General features: G+C 40.6%; 1 protein-coding gene across 2 annotated transcripts; it reads left to right on the forward strand.

Annotated features, from left to right (window-relative positions):
- Positions 1-772: 772 nt before the first annotated feature.
- LOC116335833 lies at positions 773-18,891 on the forward strand. Of its 2 annotated transcripts, none has more exons than XM_039618476.1 (29): positions 773-936; positions 2,835-3,634; positions 5,102-5,163; positions 5,473-5,511; positions 5,620-5,868; positions 5,925-6,125; positions 6,336-6,562; positions 6,804-6,979; positions 7,187-7,231; positions 9,044-9,119; positions 9,252-9,353; positions 9,455-9,489; positions 10,266-10,418; positions 10,591-10,719; positions 10,930-10,968; positions 11,512-11,637; positions 12,153-12,279; positions 13,015-13,185; positions 13,270-13,304; positions 13,540-13,704; positions 13,813-13,947; positions 15,517-15,555; positions 15,637-15,777; positions 16,294-16,373; positions 16,498-16,521; positions 16,752-17,014; positions 17,993-18,109; positions 18,198-18,319; positions 18,411-18,891. In XM_039618476.1, the coding sequence occupies exons 2-29, from the start codon at positions 3,116-3,118 to the stop codon at positions 18,483-18,485; spliced, it is 3,672 nt and encodes a 1,223-aa protein (XP_039474410.1). In that variant the 5' UTR covers positions 773-936; positions 2,835-3,115; the 3' UTR covers positions 18,486-18,891. The 2 variants fall into 2 exon arrangements, with proteins under 2 accessions (XP_039474410.1, XP_039474411.1); XM_039618477.1 differs by having other exon boundaries at positions 5,620-5,811; positions 5,982-6,125.
- Positions 18,892-19,246: the final 355 nt, after the last annotated feature.

The following is a 19,246-nucleotide window of genomic DNA, read 5'->3' on the forward strand; positions in this document are numbered from 1 at the left end:
GCAGAGATCAGGGCAATTTTTCCAGCACCACAAGTGGGTGGGCAGTTATTCCAATGGTAATGTTTTTCTATCACTGTGCAAAGGGACTCCAAGATCTAAAAACTGTGTATATTTGATCACTTGTAGGAACTGTGGAATCCAATATGTGGGAGAAACAGGAAATACACTTTTGGTTAGATTCACCCAGCACAGATACAATATCTTATACAAGAAGAACACTCACACGTACCTGGTAAACCACTTCGTAGCACATGGCTGGGAATCTGTTGGTGCCACAGCAGTGCAGGCGAAGTCCCCGTTGATGCTTTTTTATTTTCCATTGATATTGACAGCCTCTATACAAATATAGACATTAGAGAGGGAATCAACTCCATAAGGAGAATCTTTCAAAAATATCCAGATAAGAGAAGACCAGATAAAGAACTGTTACAATTATTGGAAATAAACCTCATGAGGAATGATTTTGAGTTCAACGGGGAATTCTATTTACAGATTAAGGGTACGGCAATGGGGAAAAACTTTGCCCCAGCCTATGCCAACATCTTCATGGCAGAGTGGGAGCGGACCCTACTAAATAGAGGCCTTACATTCATCCCCACAAAACTCTAACTGTATGCCATAAATGATTTCAGGCGGAAGATGGAGAATAATAATAATAAGAAGAATAAATCTGAGGAATAGTATAAGTGTGCCTCTTGGCATAGGTACACTTAATAATATGCGTTAGTGGAATTACTACAGTATCTTGAAATTTGCCGTTTCCGTTCGTGCTTTTATTTTGAAGGCAGCCCGTTGAAACGGAAATTGTTGCGCTGGGTCATGTGGCTAGCGTTTAGCGTTTCCTTTCCATTAGCAAAGTTGTAGATTGCAAGAAGTTCTTCGCGAGTATACATTTGAGCACACCAGTACAAAGGGATTACACACATATAAAGCACGGTATGTACACCGAGTTGTTGTAAAGAAAAAAAAAACCAAAAGCAGGCTTGTAGGCTTGTGAAATGGGACGGTCTAGCCTCCCTTGCGCTGCCCAGGTTGCCTAGCAACCATGATTAAAAGCGGGAAAGGTGTCATACAGCTTTGTTTGACAGAAATGAAGGAGAACATATTTTGTTCATTTGTTTCTACATGAGCTTTGTGTGATGTGATAAGTATCTGAGGCTGAGACCACAGGACTGTAAAACATGATTGTTGGGCTTCATTTTTGTATTGAACAGTCATTTTAAGATTAGCTAGTAAATAACAATTAGCTCATGTTGTTCATGAGACTAAAGTCATCTTACTTTGGTAATGTAATGGTAATAATATGGCCAATATTATAGTTATTATATTAATCATTATTAGTTATCACAGCAGTGAGTTTGAACTCTGTGTCAAATACTGAGCTGCAGTAAAGATTCAAGTTACAATTATTTATATTTCCTATCACCTTAAATCTTCACTCAAAGACAAGTATCTTTGACAGTGTATATATAGATGTATCATATATAAAAGACAAATATTGTTCTTTTAATATGTTGGCATTACTAAATTTGGCTCAATGCTTACATACATGTGTAAAAAGGAAAATGTACTCGCTGTGATAACTGTTTCTGATAGAATGAAGAGTAGACTGATATATGAAATATTCCTTTATTGGGTGAGAAAATCAGACCATGTCATAACTGCTTTAAGTCATACAGAATAGATATCAGAGCCTTAAACAGGCTGACTTCTACTAAATGGGTCAAACTGGGCAGAAAGTCTACAAACACATCACATCCTTATAGAATATGATGTAACACTATAGATCAACTTACCTCAGAATATATAAAGCATATAAACAGTTACAGCAATATGATGCAACAAACACAGCAGTACTACTAATCCAAAATACTCAAAGCTTCGTAGAACTGAAACAAACATTTATTTTTAGCTCCATTCTGCTGCTGATACATACTTTAGGTTTCTGAACATTAAACTTGTTGCTGCCTTTCATAGTGTGTAACTTGAAGGCCCTGAGTACTTTCTCCCACACTGAAAACAGTGGAATGAACATTACCTAATAAGACTGATTCAGGACAGACAATTAGTTATGTTAAACTTTCCTAGCAGTCCTTCACAAACAGGGAACAGTCTGTCTATTCTCTCCATCTGTCAGCTGCTGCTGGCTCTTCCTCCTCCTCTTCCTCACACACTGCTGAGTTTGTCCTGGTGGATCATCAGGGGTGCAAAGCCTCACAGATGATGTGCAGCAGTGGGTCCCTCAGTCTGTCCTCACTCTGGACACTTGCAGTTGTCACACATGGAAATCAAATGTGCGATAAGCTGCAGGATTCAAACACAAGTGTAACTTATAAATACATGTTCATACTTTTATTCCACAATCAGAGAGAAAGAAACAGAGAGAGATGGAGGACAGACAGACAGGTGACAGTCTCAGGTGTATACACTGCTACAAAACAGCACAAGAGAAGGAGGATTTAGTGTTTGTGTTATTACGAGTGCTAAACAAGAAGAGTTCCCAGATGGTCCAGTGGACACATGTGTGACTCCTGTGATTAAAGCATCTTTCTTTCAGCTTAACGAGTGAACCGTCAGCTCGTTCAAACACACGTTAAAGTCCGTTTGGCTCGACACCACCGAACAGAGGCAGCAATATAACATAGCTAACATTAACAGTGCAGTGAATCCTGCTTGTTGCTATCATGTTTAGGGGGTAGGAGGATGTGTTCATGACTTATGGCAGTTTGCACCAGTCGAGGTCCATCTGTGTGGATTTCATCTTTCCAAGATTCTGAGGCCCAGTACAACTCATTAACCTTTTTTCTTTGTTTTCTTTATTTTTAACTTTCCAGCTTTCCATTGCCATCGAAGCGTTACACCACTTCTCCTGCACCAGGGCCCAAACAGAGCCCCCTACATGGTGGGCTCCCAGGGAGCTCTTTACTGATCGGACAGCAAGCTGCATGCTTGCGGCTGGCTCAGCTGAAAGCCCACCTTGCGTTGACACAGATAAATAACGCTATTGCTATTGGTGGCCGAACCAATACACGCGCCCCATTTATATCCACAACACCCCCCTTTCCTGACAGCTGCAGCCATCAGTCTACTAAACCTTCTGAAGGTTGCTAACACCATGTCCCATCCCTTATATAACCTCTATGCCTCTGGGAAACAAAGTTCAGCCCAGGGGCGCTATGGACAGTCGAGTATGCAGGCAGAGAGAGACTCTCATAAGACATCTCCTCATCTTGGGCCTGGGTCCAGCTTTAGCTCTTCTGGACTTTCATCTGCGACTCCTGCAAAATCTGGAGGAACAATCCCATCACGGCTAACTATGCCAATGAGCTGCAGGCCAGAAGGGAGTAAGACTTCAATGGAAGAGGACATAAAGAGGTCCAAACCTGTGGGCTCTGCAGAGTCTACTTCAGAAACAGCTGTGAACATCCTTATGCAATTTGGACTTGAAAAAGAGGACCTGGAACATCCGATCTCATACTCTGAAGATCAGATCACTCCTGACAATCTGCCTTTTACCTTAGAAGTGACAAGGAATATCCCAGTGCTGGCCCAGATGCAAGACTACACTGCCACTTCACCTAGGGTCTTTCCGCATACCTGCTCTCTGTGTAACAAGGAATGTAATCAGATGAAGGTAAGTCGAAGATTGTTTGATGTTTTTGCTTTCAGTCAGTTTTTATTTATTTGAAACGCATAATGTTTTTTGTTTTGTTTTGGGGTTGTTTTTAATTATTTGACTTTGAATCCCATTATAGGATTTTGGTTTTGAAAAAGCTTCATGGATGCTACTTTAAAGTTTATTTGGTTTGTTTCATTCACTATTACTGCATAATGATGACTGTAGGAAGACTACCAACTTGGACTGCAAACATTTGGACAAATCTTCACATATTTCTGCAATTCAGTATTCTGTAACAGAATTTTTGAAGGATTACAGTGCAGACTAAACTTAACTATATGTCTACCAGATATTGTAATTTAAAAACACTACTTCAAAGAGACCTTCAGAAACTTGAGTGGTCTGTACTTGCAATTGATAGATTTAATGTCTTTTGACTTGATGTAAACCCATGCGAAGACATTCAAGGCATTTGCTAACAATGGAGCCAAGGCCTCAGATGACATGATGAGGAAGAATCTGCAAGCATGAAGAACCTGTGCATCAGAAAATGTTGGAAGATGGCTGTTTTTTCATTTGTCTCTGTCCTTGGGCTACTGTTCCACAGTGCACATTCAGCTTTGCTTTTTCTGGAACTGTTGCTGAATGTAAAAGTTCCCCTTTTTGTCTTTTGTCACTAGAGTGAAGAATAGTGTCTTTTGTCCTTTATTTCATATCAGTAGGCACCTTGTTTTTGTGTAATACTGATTTTCTTTACTCATACTTTAAGTTAGTGTTTCGGTGTCACAAGACTTTTACTACCACAAACATAAGCACCCGCTGCGCCCAGTCATGAGCTACACAAGCGCCAGCTTTAATTTGACTGATTGTTGAATCTCTCTTTATGGATGTGCCTTCCTTTGCTGCACCAAATTTCACATTTGGGCTCCTCGTCAAAGAAACAGCGCCTTCCTCTTCTGGCCTATTTCAACATCATCTTCCTGTCGCTACTCTAACTGTGATCAACATAGGTGGTGCATTTTGTCCTAATCCAAACTTGGCCTCTCCTGAGACGACCTTCTTGGAACCTTGGGAAATTTTGATGCCATAAGAAGAGCCTGAGAGTCCAGAATCCAGAGCCTAAGATGACCCTTTTGTTTTGGTTGTTTGTAATCAGATGTTTGACTTGTGTTTTCTATATATACTAAATAATTTAATCTTTAAAATTTTATCCCAGGAGAGGTATAATGTGTCATGCTTATTTGTTCCTGTTTTGTTTTTTTGGCCTATGAAGGTTTCTAAGTGCAATCCAGGCTCCTGGCTAATGTTATAATGCTTCTCCGTTCAGTGAAGGACTAACTGTTGATATTTTAAGATTTTCTTTAAGGCCACTGCCTTAAGTGACCTTTTATCAGCAAGTGATGTCAATGACAATTGCTCCTGACATTGCTCCTGATAATAATGAATCTTGTCTAAATGTTTGTTTTTTGTTGTCACCACTAGGATTGGGTCTCCCACCAGAATACCAGCCGTCACATCGAGAACTGCAAACTTCTGCGAAAGCAGTCAGTCTTTCTTCTCTGTACTTCGTGATTATGAACCGATATCTTTGGGGCAGCACAACTATGGTTGTGCCAAAATGATGTCGGGGTTGTAATGCTAGGATAGCTTCCTAAGAACTGTTCATTTGTATTTTTTAATTTTTCTTTATCATATTTGTAGCCCATTGGTTGCGTTCCTGTAAAGCACCTTAATGATTTATTGTTAAAAGGCTGAATACATTTCTAAGTTTCTGAATTAATGAACAATAATATATTTTTAAGGGCATTCTACCTTGCAACATCTGACAAAAATGTACCTGTGTTTTTCCACAGATACCCAGAGTGGAACGGTGAAATAGCATCACCGCTAGGGTAAATATCTTCATTTGAAGTCATTTGGCGAATCAAAAAACATGCCAGCATTGGAGCCTTTCATTTTCTTTCATTTAACTGTGCTTTTCTTTTTAATGCACTTGTTAGTGCGTCAGGTGCCAAGCCCTCTCCCTCAACTTCTGCTGAGACTTCCCAGAAGAAAACCAGACATGAGAGTCGTTCCCGTTCCTGCAGCCCCCGCAGTCATCGTGACTCAGAGCGTAGCAGCGACAGGCGAAGTAGGCGTTCCCGCTCCCGCAGCCATCGTGACTCGGAGCGAAGAAGAAATAGACGAAGTAGGCGTTCCCGCTCTCGCAGCCATCGTGACTCGGAGCGAAGAAGAAATAGACGAAGTAGGCGTTCCCGCTCCGCAGCCATCGTGACTCGGAGCGAAGAAGAAATAGACGAAGTAGGCGTTCCCGCTCCCGCAGCCATCGTGACTCGGAGCGAAGAAGAAATAGACGAAGTAGCCGTTCCCGCTCTCGCAGCCCACGTCGCCGCCGTGACTTGGAGCATAGGAGGAACAGTCATTCCTGTTCTCAATCACGCAGCCCCCGAAGGGAGAGACACAGAAGCCAATCACGATCTCTGTACAGGTCCAGACAGAATCGCAGGTCTGTCCAACAAACATTTTGAGAACTAGGATCAATCAAGAAGATTTAGCTCTCCTGTGGATTGTTAAAGGGCGAAATATAACATATATATAAAAATATAAACTTAAAAAAACTTAATTGGTGACAAGAATTTACCTTTTGTATCCATGCTGGGTGTGTGCTTTGAGATGTTTATGAGTCATTAAGTTCTTTGATCCATACTTTTTTCAGGTCCCGGTCTCATTCTGACTCCTCATGGTATGACCGTCCTTCCTCTTCACGATATCGATCACGCTCAAGGTGCCGCGAGAGACGATCCTCACCGAGAAGAAGAGATGAGAAACGTTCATCACCGAGGAGAAGCTGGGAGAGGCGATCGTCGACTGAGAGGTCATCTCCTAGGCGAAAGAAGTCGAGCAGCTCAAAGATCTTGGCAAAGAAACTGCCGGAAACATCAGGTTTGAAAATTGCTTCATGTTTTATTTTTTTGTATGTACTCATTAGTTTTTCTAAGATCAAAGTTATCCTCCCCCCTCACAACCTTAACTTTACTAATGTAAAGGATAAATAAAGACCAGTGGCACCAGAAATGTCAGTATAGTTTTTTCTACTATTATAAAACTTTCAGAAACAGTAGATGATTTTCGAGACTTGGCACCCACGAAAGTGTGAATCTCTTTTGCACCTGTGATCTTTTAGCTCTCCAGTCCTTATCAAAACAGTCTGACCTGGAGACTGTCGTCAAAACTTTGGCTCCTGCCCTGCTGGCTCAGCTAGTCAAGATGAAGTCGTCCCCATCAACATCATCATCATCTTCCTCACGTTCTGCATCTCCAGAAACAACTAAAGGGACGCCTAGCACAGAGAAGACAAAGGTGACTTCATATTATGCCTTTTTTCATGAATGCACAGTTTTGGACAATTTATAATGTGATCAGTGACAGATGACGTGATTGTTGACGCCACACAACCAAGATTAAATCCTTCAACACAGATTTATACAAGCAGATACTTTGAGTCAAGTTGTCATGATGAAATCTGCATTTGGTTTGTTCATATTTTTCTTCTCTGTGTTTCCACAGGCTGGTAAATCTTCCCCTCCGACCATGGTGAGGCTACAAGGGACTGTAAGTAGTCTCTGTCACAGTGATGTGATTTCTGCTATGGAAAAATTTTGAAAAACTAAGTCAGTTGTTTTGTTTAGGTCAAAATTACAGGTATGTACACTGAAATTTGTTCACTGTTATAGATGGATGAGTTCATTGACCTACTTGTGAATCTAGAGAAAGTTCCTCTCCTGTTTGTCTCCTGGTTTGCTTCTGCAATCTAAGATAGATATTTATGCACCGTAGCTACAATTCTCTATAAATATACTGTCCGTCCACGGTTGTAGTCCTGCATTCATTATGCGGTTTAAAGTCAGTTGGTTATCCTTACATTTCTTCTATAGTCTCGCACCCCTCAAATTCATGGTTACTTTGGATTATACTGAGCTTTTATATAGTCATCCCCATGTCAGAAAGTTTCCGCTCGCAGATGAAACTCCAGGCCACCTCTCTGGGGACATCTCAGGCCCTCCAAGGTTTGGAGCCCTATCTCCCCCCACCACTTCCCCTGCCGGTGGCGGACGCCCTCAGACATCGGTGCGTTGGTAGTTCTGTGTGTCCGGGGGTGGGCGCCCAGGTACACACCGGCTCACTCCTTGGCGGCTGCTTATCGGGGCCTGGAGCCTGGGGCTCGCTCGGGCCCGCCGGAGGCGGGTGCCCTCGGCCTCTCGGCCCGGAGCTCGGTCACTCAGGCACAGCTGGCTGCCGGCGGAGCTCACGGGCACGTCACTGCAACCCCCCCTGGCTTCTGCTCCGCGGCTGCTGAGTGACCCCTCATCTGGGACTCTCCTCAGCTCTTTCTGGGATAGTGACGCGGCTGCCCCTCTGTTGGTCTTCCTTGGTCTCTTGTGTTCTGGGGGCCTCTGGATGTCTAGAGTTTTGATCTCCTCCATACCTGCGTCATGCCCTGGAGGACGGGGCAGTGGCCCCCCACACCCTCTAGCCGATCATTACATGAAGGAACCTTTTTTAAAAAAAAAACAAGCGCGTCCATGCTCACAGGTGTACACACAGGTGATCACACACACAAACTACACCCTTTTTGGCTCCTACCTCAAAGCACACTGTGCGCTGTCGATCTAATGTTTAATATTTAGTATTTACTGTCATATTCCCATAGATCATTGTGATGATGTTTATTACTCTCGTTTTCTTCTGCTTGCTTTCTTCTTTCTTTCTCAACAGGTGATCCAGGTGATCGATATATGTATTTTTTGTCTGCTTATTCTGTTGGTTTTTGGTTTTTTGCCCTTTTTCCCCGTCCCTCTTCCCCGCTGTTTTTCTTTCCCTCTTTCTTTCTCCCCTTTCCTTCCCCCAGTCAAGTCTGTCCCGTATTCAGCAAGTGAAAATAAAATAAACAATAAAAGGTGAATCAAATGGACCATTACGGCAAGGCTGGGATGGTCCATTTGGTAAAGTAAATCCGTTGGGCATCTTTCTTCGCCTTTAGACAATAATTCTGATGGCAAAAGAACCAAACGGGACAGGTTAAAAAAAAGAAAAAAAAAAAAAAAAAAAAAAAAAGAAAGTTTCCTCTCAAGTCTAATGCTATGAAAGCATACACACTGTACTTTGTTTTTATTTTGCTGTGTTGCATTATGCATTTTTTAAATCTATATATACACATTGCAGTGAAAACATCCTTGGAATCGCACTGGTTGCTTGCAAGTTGCCACAGTTGCTTGTAGTTTGCCTGGAAGACTCCAACTTGTCTGTAAATACTTGTAAGCTCATGACAAGTGCTCATGTATGATTTTTAGTGTGAATGTAGTAACTTAACAGTTTTGGTAGTAATACAAACTAATGTATGTTCGTTGTGTGTGTGTTTGTAAGGAAGCTGCGGTGGCACCTAAAAATACAGCCAAGGCTACGGAGGCTGTTGAACCAATTAAAGGTGCTGCAGTTGACGGTGAGCCAAAAGTCTTGGCTTCCAAAGCAGAAACGGCCTCAACCACACAGATTTATATTTAGATCAGCTGGGTAATTTGCATCCTATCTAAACTACCACTATTTAACTTAACTACATTTCCTTTATTCCAAGACTCTGTGACTGCAGAGAAGATCTCAAAGGATCAGCCGGTCGCTGTTACCCACCCAACATTTTGGGAGCGGATACAAGAGCAACTGAGTCCAGAAAGAATCCGTAAGAAATCCCCAAAGATCTGTATGAAAGATTTCTCAATGTGAAGATATTTTCTATTTTATAATTATTTTTTTGTTTTTCTTTTGCTCTGCACTTTACAGGTTGTCTCAAGACAGTCAAACTTCCCAATTTAAAGGTAACATTAAAAAAACACTAAAAAAACCACATTAAAAAAACAAACAAATTATACCTGTAAGAAAAACATGCTTTATCAAAGTGGTTAAGTTTTGATCTGAAATAGTTCAGTTTGTTTTAAAAGCCTATAGTTGGTTTATATCTCATTGTCAGGTGACGCTCAAGTAGGTGTAAATGAAGAAAAATGTTAAAAATTCACTACGTATGTCGCAATACCAGAGATTTTGTAGTCAGTATAGACACCAATAGAATTGCACCATTCTTGGTTACCAATTTAGTATTTTAATAAAACAATTATCTCATGTACTAACACATACTAAAACTCCTTTATTGAAAAGCTAGTTTAACATGTTCAAATTATATGCACAGTCATCCAGGACATGGTGGTTTTGAGTGCTTAAAAACGTTTTTCCTTCCCAAGTTTGAAATGTGCAATAGTGCTGTTTACACATTGCCTTTTGTGAATCAGTTATCACTCTTTATGGATCCACCTTAAATGAAAAGTACTTTCATAGCTGACTCTTACTGCCTTTTTTATCAGTGAGTCAAGGTAGAGCTGTACTACGTAAAAAAAAAAGAAAGAAAAAAGAAGCAAAGTAAAAGGAAAATTAGCATCAGAAACATTTTGTAATAGGTACCTGATTGTGTTCATAGTTGCAGACAGTGCTCAAAGTGAGGCAGAGTTTATAAGTTAATGTTTGCATTTTTCAGATTTCTGTCTGGAATTTCTTCAATTGCAATTGTAAACTGATCCTGAAATTCTTTTCGTTTGCACAGCTTGTTTTGCTTGATTACAAGGTGCTGTTAATAAGCAACCTGCCAGAGTATCACGATGGCTGTTACGCAGAGGAGGACATCGCCGGTCTGCTCACTCGACACAGATTTGAATATTACGACGACACGATCTACGTTATACCACAGGCACGCATGGTAAGCACCAGTTTGCATTGGGCTGGGTTATGACCTTCATTTTAATGGCGCTCTAAATATCTTTTCTAAGACCACCTAACTAACATTTAGTTAGTTAATACATATTTTGTGAGTGCCTGTCTTCATGATCATTCAGTAAAAATCAGTGTTTGGTTGTTTGTTTTTCCTTCAGGCTTTTGCCCTCATGCCGACAGCAGTGGCAGCTAAAAACATCGTGCTAGCATCAGAAAAACATGATTTTATTCTCAACGGGTCTAAACTTCGACTGCAGGTTGAGAAGGGCAACATTTTAATGACGCCGGTAAGCACTGTGTGTAGATAATGCAATCTACTGTTGTGACAGATGTTATTAAAATTATTTGAAAATATTTGTTTCTGCTTGTTTATTTAAAGTGTGATTATAAATGTAAACAAATATTTCTTTTTGTAGAAAAAAAATATCTTTAAGCTGAAATAAATCAAACCGAATCCGAAGTGATGTAATGATTTTTAACTGTTTTTTTTCTTTCAGCTTGAGTTTTATAAGTCTCTGATGAAACGGCTATGCTATGTAAGTAACGCACATATCTCAGAAACAAAGACTACACTAGAATACCTTTAGATTTATTGGTCAGAGTATAAAGTCATAACTGGAAGCACTCACATCCAAGTCAAAACACCTTGAAAAATGGGGACATACCCGTTTTTTCAGACAGTCACACAGGGCTAGGAAAGGTTTGGAGAACTTTTTTCCTGGAATAAATTAAATCCTCATTTAAAAATGCATTTTGTATTTTTTTTTTTAAACATTTGTTTAACGATTTGAAACTTGTGCAAAAAATTACGAAATTGGGAAGGAGCCAAATGCGTTTTTCACAGCACTGTGTGTACATTAGTTTAAATATTTTTTCAACCAGTGTTATCAAAAACAGCAAGAGCTGCAATTATAAATTGTTTGGATAATGAAGATAGCTGCCAGGGTGCGTACCTGCTGTGTGAATATAAGTGCAAACTTATGACCTTGATCTTGGAACTGTAGTATAAGAATGTTTGGAATGTCATATTGTTTGTGGGTTGTTGTTTTTTTCATGTTAACCCGGTTTTCTCGAAGCAGCAAGTGACTGACAATGGAGCACGAATAATCTACATCAGGAACATCTCGCCAGGCGAGTCCCGGGATCTCAGAGAAGCTTTGAAAAAAATGGATTGTGTAAGAAACTACCTGCCTCTACTCAACAAGGTATAAACACACTCATAAATGCCAACAAGTGCATGTGTTAGAAGTCTGTGAAAGGCTGTATGAGATATGTGCTTGTGTAAGTGTAATCTTAACCATACGGAAAAATTGACAGATTAACTGCTTACACACCAAACTAAATGACATGCACCAACCTTCATAAATCCATCCTTAAAAAGAGATAATGTGTCTAGATTTGGATGCTACTTATCTTGAGGAAAGCACAACTGCAAAACTATAGAGATAGTAAAGAGAGACTGCCGATAAGCTGCTCGCTGAGCAATTCTTCATATGCTCATGCGCACTAGTATTTATCACATTACAGCATTAGTGCAGGGGTCATGTTGAGCATGGCTCCAGTGCATCATTGAGCCAGGATTTCTGACTTTTGAATCCAGTGAACTCCACAATAAAGCTGTACTTAGTTCACTCTTTCCACGTGTGCTTAGCACTTATTTTCTAACATTTACAATGTGAAATTAAAATGTTCAGAAGAAATTTTCTTTCTTGTGTTTCAGGTGTTTATCGAATTTCAGTCTCTTCGTGATGCTGATCGCCTTGGCGTTTGGTACAGCCTTCTAAAACGGGCCACCGGCCACAAATTGTCAAGGCTGAAAATACCACACAGTGGATGTACCTCACTGCGTAAGTGTTTTTTTAAAAAATGGGACTTTAAACAAATATGATTTAAACGAGAAAAAAAAAGATAGGTTAAGTTAATGGAAGGTCATCTGGTAAGACCTTTCTTTCGCTTTCTGTTTGTGAAACACTCATGAATATATTTTTCAGTTCTCCCCTGGGCTGTGGATAAAGTGAAGACAAAACTGCTGATTTATTGTTGTTCACAATAAGTCATTGTGACACATTCCCTCAACTTTTATCCACTAACACTGTGATTCTCGTTCCCACAAATCCTTTGATGCTCATTTGCCTTATTATCTCTCTGACCTCTTTTCTGGCCCCTCCAGAAATCTTTGCTCCATCAGTGGTCAATTCCCTTCTGCTTGTCTCTGCCCTAGACACATGAACCAGAGCCATTACTTAAACTGCACTTTTTCAGTCTGGCATTTGATCTAACCCACTAATCATTGTTTTTCTGATGTTCAATTCAGTTCAATTCAATTTTATTTATATAGCGCCAAATCACAACAGAAGTCGCCTCAAGGCGCTTTATATTGTACAGTAGATCGCACAATAATACATATGTCAGTGATGTCTATGATACCTTGGGTATCTGTAAAGGTGCTTAAAGTTAAAATAAAAGTCAAAACATTGATATTACTGGATCATTGTAAACATTAAAAACCTGTTTTGCACCACTCATTTTTCCTTTTCTTTCCCCCACAAAAATTTTAACAAAACTTATTTTTGCTTGTGCAGCACCAAGATTGCCAGACAAGGCTTTGCCAGACAGCGAGGTTGCTGTTGATGGTGCAACTGTCCCAACAGAAGATATTACCGTCCCACAACGCAGCACTTCACCATATTGGATCACAATGACAACTAGTCCCTTTGTGTTCCCCACTGTCTCTCCTTGGTTCACAATCCCAGGTGAGAGAAACAGCTGGAAACTAAAATTAACCTCCAGATATAAAGTGTTGACTGTTACTAACTGTGTTTGTTTTACACTTCTAGAGTATTTAACTGTCAGTGAACCTGATGACATTGAGGTGAGTGCATTTTATAAACCCAGGTTTCATGTGTTAAACAGGAATCCTTGAGTAAATACCAAGAGGTGTCCATTTTTCCAAATACTCACCTCAAAAACCACGTTTCTTTTTTTCTGCTAAACTTGGTTTCATTTTGTCTTCTCTATGTGGTCAGTAATAGTAATATTTTTTTTTTAAAAGTACCGCAAAGTTTCTCTTCAAATAAACTTTGGTTCTTGAACCTTGTGTCTTGTAGAAAGCCCAATCTCAAGGTTCTACGTTCTCCACGATCATGTTGACCGGTTTGCCAGAAGGAAACTACAGACAGGAGGATGTCACCAAGCTGGTGTGGCGTTACTTCCCTGATCAGACGGTTCAGACTCTGTACTACAACATAATCGTTTTATCACTGCAGAGGAGGGTGAGGAGTAGACCCAGCAGGCTGATACACAGAAATTTGCATTTGCAAATTTAATTCAATTTAATGATTAATATTGAATGTTTCCTCTGCATCATTTTTCCCCTCCAGGCCTTTGTGTTTTTTAACAGCTGGGATGCGTGCTGCGATTTCGCCAGAGATTACCTCAAAAATCCAGTTACTGTTGGAGAGTGGACGCTCAGAATCCACATTGTTTTACAAGACATGCTTCCTGGTTCAAGTGAGGTATGAAAATGGAGCAATCGGGGGCTGTTAAATCAGGGGCATGCTCCTGTTTCACTCAAACTATTCAGATCCCAATCAAAACAGATTCCTCCTCTAAGGAGTGAGCACAGCATCATCCTTCTCTGGGCTAATATTAATAGAATGAGACTCAGAATACTTTATTGATCCCTGGGGGAAATATATTGGTTACAGTACAAACAGTAACAAAGACAGATACAAGATACAAGAAGTAAGGAATAGCACAATATATACAATATATACATGCATATAAGTCACTTATTGATAAATATCTGAATAAGAAATGGAAAAACTAAAAATGTGCATGAATTTCAAATCAGGTATTTATTATTATTTTGTCTGTATTTGTTCCTTCCTTTTTGCAACAGCAGCACAAAAGCTGCATGAACTTTATCCACTTTTCTGTTCATAGGCGACAACCCACGTCATTCCGCCACCACTTTAAATTTCCACAGAGCTTCTTGTGAAGTCAGCCCTGTGTAAACTTTAAAGACCCAGACATAGGTTATAGAGTGTTTTACTGACTATTAAGTAATGCCCTTACTTATTTTGAAACTTCAGTCGCTGCTAACCTTCTAGCTTCAGCGTTTCCCGTCTCAAGTTTCCTTGTGGGCCAGCTATTCAGGACCTTTCTGAGAACTCTCTCCACAGCTACATGTTAAGAGGAATTGAGGTCTGACAACTGTTGCGGAAAGTCACTGAGTGTTAAGGATGGTGAGTTAGTGAACCCAGACGCGGACCTCTCGTTAAAGTTCAACAGTGTCTTTATTTACAGTGAAGCCAATCCACAGTTATCCATAGTGCAAGTCCCTTCAGTGCTCCTCTCCCCGTCTCCCCTCGTGCGTCCACACAACTCCCGTGAATCAGTGACGTCTCTCCCTCCGTCTCTCCGTCTCGTTCGCTTCCTGAGAAAAGGCAAAACAGCCGCGATTAGCCTCCCTCCGCTATCAAACACTTGCTTTACCCTTGCTGAGCTCGAGTCACTACCAGGCTTGGTGCAATACTCCAGCGCTGTCTGTCACTCAGCCACACCATTAAATAGCTCTGCCAACGACGGTGGATGATTGGCAGCAGCTGGCGAGGAATCAGTCGCAGGTGGGACAGCTCAGAGCGGCAGCACTTCCGGGTCGGAGATCTCCCGTTGCTACGCGACCGCGTAACAATCGCAGCGGAGCCGGAGAGGAAAAAACAGAGCGAGAGAGAGGAGAACAAACACACACATACACACAGGTCGCCGGTCGGGGCACCGTCGGACCTGACACTGAGACTCAAATAGCATCAAATAGTTCAAATAGCATCAAATAGTTCCTGCAAAACTTTGGTTATATGTTGTGTCGTTACTATCCTGAAGTATGAATCCTTTGCCACAAAGATGCAAACCAGGATCGAGTTACTTCTCACTTACAGTGGAGTCCAATATTTATCTTATTAAATGTGGTCAATAGAACATTAAAAACACTCTAACCAGGAGGAGAGTTATTCAGTATTTATTGTACAAACAGAGGATCAGTGATTGATGTAATCCCCTTTCATCTTCTACTCTTTTCACAGGAGAGCATGTATAGAAGCATGATGAAATGGAGCAACACTGTAAGTCAGCAGTCACATAAATGTGTCTTGTAAAAGCAGCAGGCTCGGGTCTCCCTGATCTTAACGCTGGTTGTTTTTCAGCATGTTCCAGAGTCTGAGGCTCTGGAGGACCGGCTGCTGAGTGTGGAGGTCTCCGAGGTGAATGTGGACCTTCTCATGATGATCATGGAAGCGGTGGCGTCCATTGCTGCTTTTGTCAGATTCTTGCCGCTTGCCAACAGGGTACGATTTCATAAACACGTGCAACTGTTTTATGTTTTACAGAAGGCTGCAAGGCTTGTCATGGTGTCTGCTGTTCTTTCAATATTGAGAAACATTTTAAATGAGTCTGAAGGAGACTTTGTGTTTTTTTAACACTAAGTCTAAGTCTTTTTAACTTAACACAGTTCTCAACCAAGTAGTAATCTTATGACCTGTTCAGCCTTTTGTCCTGGCCCATCTAGCAGGGGAGATCCCTGCAGTTTGAGGCAGCACTAAGTTATTCTTTTAGTGTTTCTTGCTCAGTGGTTTTATTGTTCAATCAAAAACTTTGCAAAAGTAGAGAAATATGTTTGCACCTATTTTCCATTTGCAAGTTTAAAACCCCAAGATTTATTTTTCTTTGCCTAAACAAACTCGCCAGGACCTCTATCCTGTTACTTTCACAAATTCTTTATTGCCCTGTACAATACAAATCGTGCCTGTAGCACACCCATTGAGTACCACTGTGTTGCTCAAACATCCTTTCTGTTTTCTCAGATATGCATTGAGATGGCCGAACCTGGTGGATTAACACAGGTGATGGAGAGCAATGTCACCAAGGACTATTTATCTTCTTGGTAAGTGTGTCCCACAATCAGAAGTGAGAAAAAGAGGAAATTTATTTTGCACTGTGTTTTTTCATTTTCTTTAAAGTGTCTTCATGTTTGTCTGACCTTGTGCTTTTTTCTCTCCTCTTCATAGGAGTAAAGCTGGACGTATTGAGTCGTGAGTATCTTTCTATTTCAGGTTTAGTGGCAGAGTCAAATATACTATACACTCCTCAAGGTCGTCTATAGTAAACAGTTCCCAAAGATGCAAAAAGAGAAGAATGTGATTTAGATAGAAGCAACTCTAGATTAGAAATTTGAAATGGAATTTCTTATTTCACATTAACATTTTGTGACAACAAACCTCTTTTCATGGTAACCTACTGGCATCTTTGCTTTTAAATTCAGTTTGAAGAGCCTGAAACAGCGTCTGCAAGACTCTGGTGAGAACAAAGTTCACCTCAAAATGAAAACCAAGAAGACCGCAGAATCGACTGATGCAGTGACCAAAGGTGACTGCCAGGCGGAGAGCCAGAGGACCGAGGAGGAAGCAGTGACCCAGCCCGATGCTGCAGCCGCCCCTGCTGGACAGCAGCCAGAGCCCAAGTGTCCTGATGACGAGACACAGGAGGGAGAGGAGAAGGATGGATGGAGCATGGCCGACATTAAAGGTACAAAGAGCTGCTTTAAATCAGCAAAATACACCGCTCTGACAGCGAAAAGACAGTAAACTGAATATAAAAAGAAAAGTTGTGATATTTTATGGCTCTGATCTCATATTTGTGTTCCCTGCTGTGCTACAGACATTCAGCCTGGTGGTAGTAATATATTTTACATGTGTGGTGTTTAAAAAATGCTCCGTTGGTGTGATGAATATATCCCACACCATCAAGGATCCAAGATTTCTGACCCTACCATCCTAATGTCACAGCAGAAACTGAGATTCAACAGACCAGGCAGCGTTTTTATTTTACAGCGTTGCTGAGCCTGTGTGAATTGTACCCTCAGTTTTGTGTTCTTAGCTTAGAGAAGTCGAACCCAGTGTGGTCTTCTGCTGCTGCAGCTCATCTGCTTCAGTGTTGGATGTGCTGTGTGTTCAGAGATACTCTTGTGCATTGTAATAAGTGGTTGTTTGACTTGCTCTGGCCTTCCTATCAGCGTGAAGCAGTTATTTCATTCTCCTCTGAACTCAAAAATGCATTTCCTCCAGGGAACTGCCACTCACTGGATATTTTCTGTTTCAGACGATTTTATGTAAACCCTAGAGATGCTTCTGTGGGAAAATCCCAGCAGATCAACACTTTTTGAAACGCTAAGATCAGCAAACATGCCACGTTTAAGTGACTTAAATTATTTTTCTTCTTCATTCTGATGCTCAGTTTGAATTTCAGCAGGTCATCTGACCATGTCTACATACATAAATCACTAAGTTGCTGCCATGTGATTGGCTGATTAGAGATTTACATTAACGAGCAGTCAAACAGGTGTACCTAATAAAGTGGCCGATGAATGTTTCAGCTTTTCAAGTAAATCGAAATCATTTGTTCAATTATTATTGAGTTATAATTTAATGTTTAAATATTTTATAAACCCAGTGGGTCCTGTAGCAGATTTGTTGATGATTAACGTGTCGCTCTTTTCATTTTCAGTTGTGGGTAAACGCAGGAGGGAGCTTGTCGGACCTGAGGCAAAGCGATCTCGCGCTCAGTCTCCGTGTGTTGTAGCAGATTTCAGACTGCCTCAGTTCAACCCTAACAGCCCCATCGGTCAGACACACACACACACACACACACTCTCTAAATTCAAATTTCTTGTTAATACTTGTCTAATCTTCCTGTTTCTGCTTCTCTGCAGGTCAGGAGTTTGTGGTCCCTAAATCAGGATTTTTCTGTAACATCTGCTCTGTTTTCTGCCTGAATGAGAAGACCGCCAAGGAACTCCACTGCTGCAGCCAGAAACACTACGACAACCTGCAGGTACGCACGCACATACATATACACGATTCAGCACACAAAATCACACTGTTGGCCTAACGATGTTTGTTTTCTCACTTTTCTGTTTTTTTAGAAGTATTATGAGGAACGTCGACAAAGAGCTACAAAAACTTTGTCTCACACGTCTCCAGGCTCCGTTTCTGACTGATGGACCTGATCTACTGGAGAACAAGCCATTGTTATTGATCCTACTAGTTCAGAAACTAAACTAATCGCCTTCTGGCACCTTTTGTTGTAAGTTATATATGTCTTCTTTGATGAATTGTCTCCCAGCCTTTCAGTTAGTGCTTCTGTTTTTGTTTGTACAGGCCGATGGAGAGCACCGTTTTGATCTTGTTACTATTTTATCTTTTATGTGAAAATATTATTGAGAAATTGTCCCTATTAATTTAGTTAACATCAGGAGGTACCTGACAGCTGTTAACAGTTTACTAAATCTTTTTTTTTTTTTTTTTGCTCATTTAGATCTTTGGCTTCAGTTTCTTTAAGTGTCCAATATGTGTTTGCTGCTGTTCTGTTAAACATGAAATAAAACCTGTCACATGTGTGTCATACATTTTTGCGACTCACTGACTCAAGTTTGCACCTGAACAAACCATCAAATTCAGTCAGAAGCTGTGAGAATAAAACTTAGATACCTGGACTCTGGATAAGAAACATTTGCGAGAATTTTAAGTGTGTGTATATATATATATGCATACATACACATATATGTATATGTGTATGTATATATCTATATGTATATACATATACATATAGATATATACATATTATACATATATGTATGTAAAGAAAGTTCATCTTTTACTCTTGATGCCACATCAAGCTTTAGTGTTTGTAATGGTTACTGTCTGTCACTGTTTTATTGCCTGGGAATGGTTTTTTTTTTAAAAGATTTAGGAGTAGTGT

Source organism: Oreochromis aureus, linkage group 10 (assembly GCF_013358895.1).
Source record: "Oreochromis aureus strain Israel breed Guangdong linkage group 10, ZZ_aureus, whole genome shotgun sequence".
NCBI lineage: Eukaryota > Metazoa > Chordata > Actinopteri > Cichliformes > Cichlidae > Oreochromis > Oreochromis aureus.

Coding starts and splice junctions, on each gene's coding strand:
- LOC116335833 (XM_039618476.1), top strand. CDS start 3,116: ATGTCCCATCCCTTATATAACCTCTATGCCTCTGGGAAACAAAGTTCA. Junction 6,980..7,186: donor CTAGCACAGAGAAGACAAAG/GTGACTTCATAT, acceptor GTGTTTCCACAG/GCTGGTAAATCTTCCCCTCC. Junction 10,969..11,511: donor TGATGAAACGGCTATGCTAT/GTAAGTAACGCA, acceptor TTCTCGAAGCAG/CAAGTGACTGACAATGGAGC.